This window comes from Abrus precatorius, unplaced genomic scaffold (genome assembly GCF_003935025.1).
Source record: "Abrus precatorius isolate BTA unplaced genomic scaffold, Abrus_2018 Scaffold11, whole genome shotgun sequence".
Taxonomy (NCBI): Eukaryota; Viridiplantae; Streptophyta; class Magnoliopsida; order Fabales; family Fabaceae; genus Abrus; species Abrus precatorius.
Genome location: NW_020874303.1, coordinates 27064190 through 27068719, shown reverse-complemented (window position 1 = coordinate 27068719; position 4530 = coordinate 27064190). Strand labels below are relative to the sequence as shown.

Below are 4530 nucleotides of genomic sequence, written 5' to 3'. Positions count from 1 at the left end.
AAATTATTCAATAGATGACTAAACGTTTCAAACTCAGGCAAAAAAACATGTATTAAAAGTATAGTAAACTTAACTTTTGAGAGAAGACTAGTTGGTTCATAGCAATATCAGAAATTTTTTTATATAATACTTTTGTAAAATATTTTTATGATTTTTTAAGCGTGTCCAAGATTATAAATGTGAATATTTATTATTTTAAAATTATAAAAATATAATCATAAAAAATTTAATGTATATTCTGTATAACAATTTAAAGTATGTAACAGTGTGTATTTAATATTTTTTAACATTTATCTTTAAACACATTAAAAAATATATTTCTTATAGATAATACAAGATAATATAAATAGTTTTTTAATATGTATTTAAAGATACATAATAAAAAATTACGCATAATAAGTTTTTATTAAAAATTAAATGATATTATTAAGTTTAATATTAAATTTTATAATTCTTAAAAATCGATTTTTTTATATATATCCTTATACACTCGTTTAAAACCATACTTATAAATTTGTGTTGTTGGCATTAAAAAAAAGAGAGAAGATTAAAAAATAGAAAAGGAGTGTAACAAATATTCAGTAAATTCGCGTTTCCCTGGATTTAAGGACAAGACCCCTTGGAAATGGCAGCATAGCAGAGTACATATGAATGAATGAGTCTTATTGCCTTCGCTGTTTGGGTTCACATCACATCAACCCCTTTCCCATTACAATATATATTATATAATATATAGTATACGTGTCTATATTATATAGTAAAATAATTAAAAACGATGTTACGGCATCGGAAGCAAGAGAACGGGAATGGTGACGTCGACCCGTTGAAGTGGAAGGACGCGGCGGAGTCGTTGAAGGGGAGCCATTTGGAGGAAGTGAAGAGGATGGTAGAGGATTACGGGAAACCGGTTGTCACGGTTGGAGGAGACACTTTGACGGTGGGGGAGGTGGTGGCCGTGGCGGAGAGGAGGATGGCGGTGGAACTCAATGATGAGGCCAAGGTGGGGATGAAGGCTAGCTTTGAGTGGGTGATGGAGAACATCCACAAAGGAACTGATTGTTATGGGGTCACTACTGGCTTTGGTGCAACCTCACACCGAAGAACCACTCAGGGTGTGGCTCTTCAGGCTGAGCTCATTAGGTAGCCCATGTTCTATTTTTCATGTCACCATTTGTTGTTAATTTAAGGATTAACATACATGTAATGTAAATGTGTTGTGTTAATATAAAGAAAAATGTTATGTAATAATGTCTTTGAATTATCACTTAACAAATGTATAAGAGAGTACGAAAAATTAACATATTAAGGTGGGTGTAGGAAAATGCAACACAGGATGATTAAGGTTTCAATATCAAAACCATATTTTTAATGTTGATTCACAAATAAAATTTCTATTTAATAATATCAAATTTTTTTGTTTGTTTTTTTTAACATTTTTTTAATCCTTGATGGGATGATAAGAATAGGTGAATCGTGAATGATTTTCTGGCAATGTTACAATGTTTAATGACTAACTGGATATTCCCTTGCAACTCAGAGCAATGGTCTCTCCCATGGATGCTTTCTGAAGCTGTTGTGATTCATGGTAGAAATAATGTTTGTTTGTTGACAGGTTTTTGAATGCTGGAATTTTTGGGGATGGAACAGAAGCATGCCACACTATGCCATGCAGTGTAACAAGAGCTGCAATGTTGGTAAGGATCAATACCCTCCTTCAAGGCTACTCTGGCATCAGGTATGAAATACTAGAAGCAATTGCAAAACTACTCAACAAAGGCATTACACCATGTTTGCCACTGCGTGGTTCAATTTCAGCATCAGGGGACTTAGTTCCATTTTCATACATGGCTGGACTATTGACAGGAAGGCCTAATTCAAAGGCTATTGGGCCCAATGGTGAGACCCTAAGTGCTGCAGAAGCTTTCCATCTAGCTGGTATTTATGAGGGTTGCTTTAAGTTGCATCCCAAGGAGGGTCTTGCACTTGTTAATGGAACTGGGGTTGGAGCTGGAATGGCTTCTATAGTATTGTTCGAGGCTAATATCCTAACCATATTATCTGAAGTCATGTCTGCTATTTTTGCTGAAGTCATGCAAGGGAAGCCAGAGTTCACTGACCATTTGACTCACAAATTGAAGCATCATCCTGGCCAGATTGAGGCTGCAGCATTAATGGAACATATCTTGCATGGAAGTGCTTATGTTAAAGCAGCACAAAAGTTGCATGAAATAGACCCCTTCAGAAAGCCTAAGCAAGATAGATATGCTCTTCGGACTTCACCACAATGGTTAGGTCCTCAAATTGAGGTTATTCGGTTATCAACCAAATCCATTGAGAGGGAGATCAACTCTGTGAATGATAATCCTTTGATTGATGTGTCAAGAAACAAAGCTTTGCATGGTGGCAATTTTCAAGGTACCCCAGTGGGGGTTTCAATGGACAACACAAGATTGGCTTTGGCTGCAATTGGAAAACTCCTTTTTGCTCAAATGTCTGAGTTGGTTAATGATTTCTACAATAATGGGTTGCCTTCAAATCTCTCGGGGGGTCACTGTCCAAGTTTGGATTATGGATTAAAGGGTGGTGAGATAGCAATGGCTGCGTATTGTTCTGAGCTTCAGTATCTAGCAAACCCTGTTACCAATCATGTGCAAAGTGCAGAACAACACAACCAGGATGTGAATTCATTGGGATTAATCTCTGCCAGGAAAACGGCTGAAGCTGTTGAAATTTTAAAGCTCATGTCATCAACTTTCTTGATTGCTCTCTGTCAAGCTATAGATTTGAGGCATTTGGAGGAGAACCTAAAGAACACAGTTAAGAATATGGTGAGCCAAGTGGCCAAAGATGTCTTGACACTGGGAGTCAATGGGGAGTTTCATTATTCCAGGTCTTGTGAGAAAGATTTACTTAGAGTGGTCGAGTGTGAGTATGTTTTTGCCTACATTGATGATCCATGCAATGCCGCTTACCCACTTATGCAAAAACTGAGGCAAGTGCTAGTGGAACATGCATTGAGGAGTAACAATGGTTTGAAAAGTATAAATGCTTCTATTTTCCTTAAGATTGGTGCCTTTGAAGAGGAACTGAAAAGAGTGTTGCCCAAAGATGTTGAATCAACAAGGAATGCCTTTGAAAAAGGAAGTTCAGCAAGTCCTAACAAAATTAAGGAATGCAGGTCCTATCCATTGTATAAGTTTGTTAGAGAGGAATTGGGTACAGAGTTTTTAACTGGGGAGAAAATTAAATCGCCTGGTGAAGATTTTGACAAAGTTTATAATGCAATTACTAAGGGAAAGATAATAAACCCAATGTTCGAATGCCTCAAGGATTGGGATGGTACTCCTCTTCCTATATGTTGGACCTCCACAGACCTTCATTAGTACAATAATGTTTTGTTTTCCCTTCGAAAGTAATATATGGGATGCCTAGCGGGTTCCTATAGTTAAGGAGCAAGGAAGCTGTGATGAGAATACCTTCTTGTATTCTAATAGAGAATTTTAATTATGTAAATCGAGAAATGCATCTGTGAACAAATCATAACAAGATTCATTTAATATAGAATATACATTTGCGATCGTTCTGGTGTTCTAGACAAAATTTATAAGAATATTCTAGTTAAATCAATAAAGATATTATTCAATAATTCATTAGTTCCATTTATGTACTTGATCCCTCTTTTATGTGTGTAATGATGAAATTATATTGGTATAAAAAAAGTTATTTTGTTAGATAAGGTTGGCTATGTGGATAATATTACATCATTAAACTCAGTAAAAAAAATAAATTATTTGAAATATTTATCATAAAACTCTTTTTAATAGCTTCTTTCAAAGTTTTTTTTCGATATATCTCTCTATCAAGCTAATAATTAGCAATTTTTAAATTAAACAAATCAAATATTTAATTGTTTGAATTGACAAGTCACATTCAATTTTTTTTAATAAGAAATATTATAAAAAGGCTTATTATCAACTCTTTTTGTTTAAGAGTGGATTAAATACTTATTTAATAAAATAATATAATAAATTTAACCATAAAATTTATTTTAAAAAACTTAAGAATACTTATACAAATCTTAAATTATTTTCATACATTATTTGTAAGTTCTTCCAAATAAACCTCAACTCAATTAATCTGCCGACAATCCGGTAAATTGGCAAGCTAGTCCAAAGTATTCTCCAATTTGATACGATAGAACAATCTTCAAAACCTCGTCTAAAGACAAATTACCAGTCTCAGTCGATGATTTGGCCACTCCCAACAACCAAAATGAAACTTTCCAATTGATTCATGCGAGAATGTGAATGTTACAATCGCAAGGATATACCATTTTTTATTTTGTCTATATACGAAATTAAGCTCCGACTTTTCCATTTTAAAAGGAAAACTTTGGGCTGCCATTTTGAAAACAAGTTTTTTTTCACGCCGCAGGAAGACAGGAGCTCTGTTAGTATGTTTAGTCGCATATTAACATTCAACGAGTCGTTTCTGAAGTACAGCCAGTTCAAGATTTCACCACGCTTTTTC

General features: G+C 34.4%; 1 protein-coding gene across 1 annotated transcript; it reads left to right on the top strand.

Moving 5' to 3' along the window:
- Nucleotides 1–775: 775 nt before the first annotated feature.
- On the top strand, nucleotides 776–3383 carry LOC113855949 (phenylalanine ammonia-lyase-like). The gene is made up of 2 exons (XM_027487578.1): nucleotides 776–1140; nucleotides 1613–3383. The coding sequence occupies exons 1-2, from the start codon at nucleotides 776–778 to the stop codon at nucleotides 3381–3383; spliced, it is 2136 nt and encodes a 711-aa protein (XP_027343379.1).
- Nucleotides 3384–4530: the final 1147 nt, after the last annotated feature.

Bases quoted from the DNA above. Each gene is read 5' to 3' on its own strand.
- LOC113855949 (XM_027487578.1), top strand. From the start codon at position 776: ATGTTACGGCATCGGAAGCAAGAGAACGGGAATGGTGACGTCGACCCG. The intron at 1,141-1,612 runs GTAGCCCATGTT...GTTTGTTGACAG, and splicing joins CTTCAGGCTGAGCTCATTAG to GTTTTTGAATGCTGGAATTT.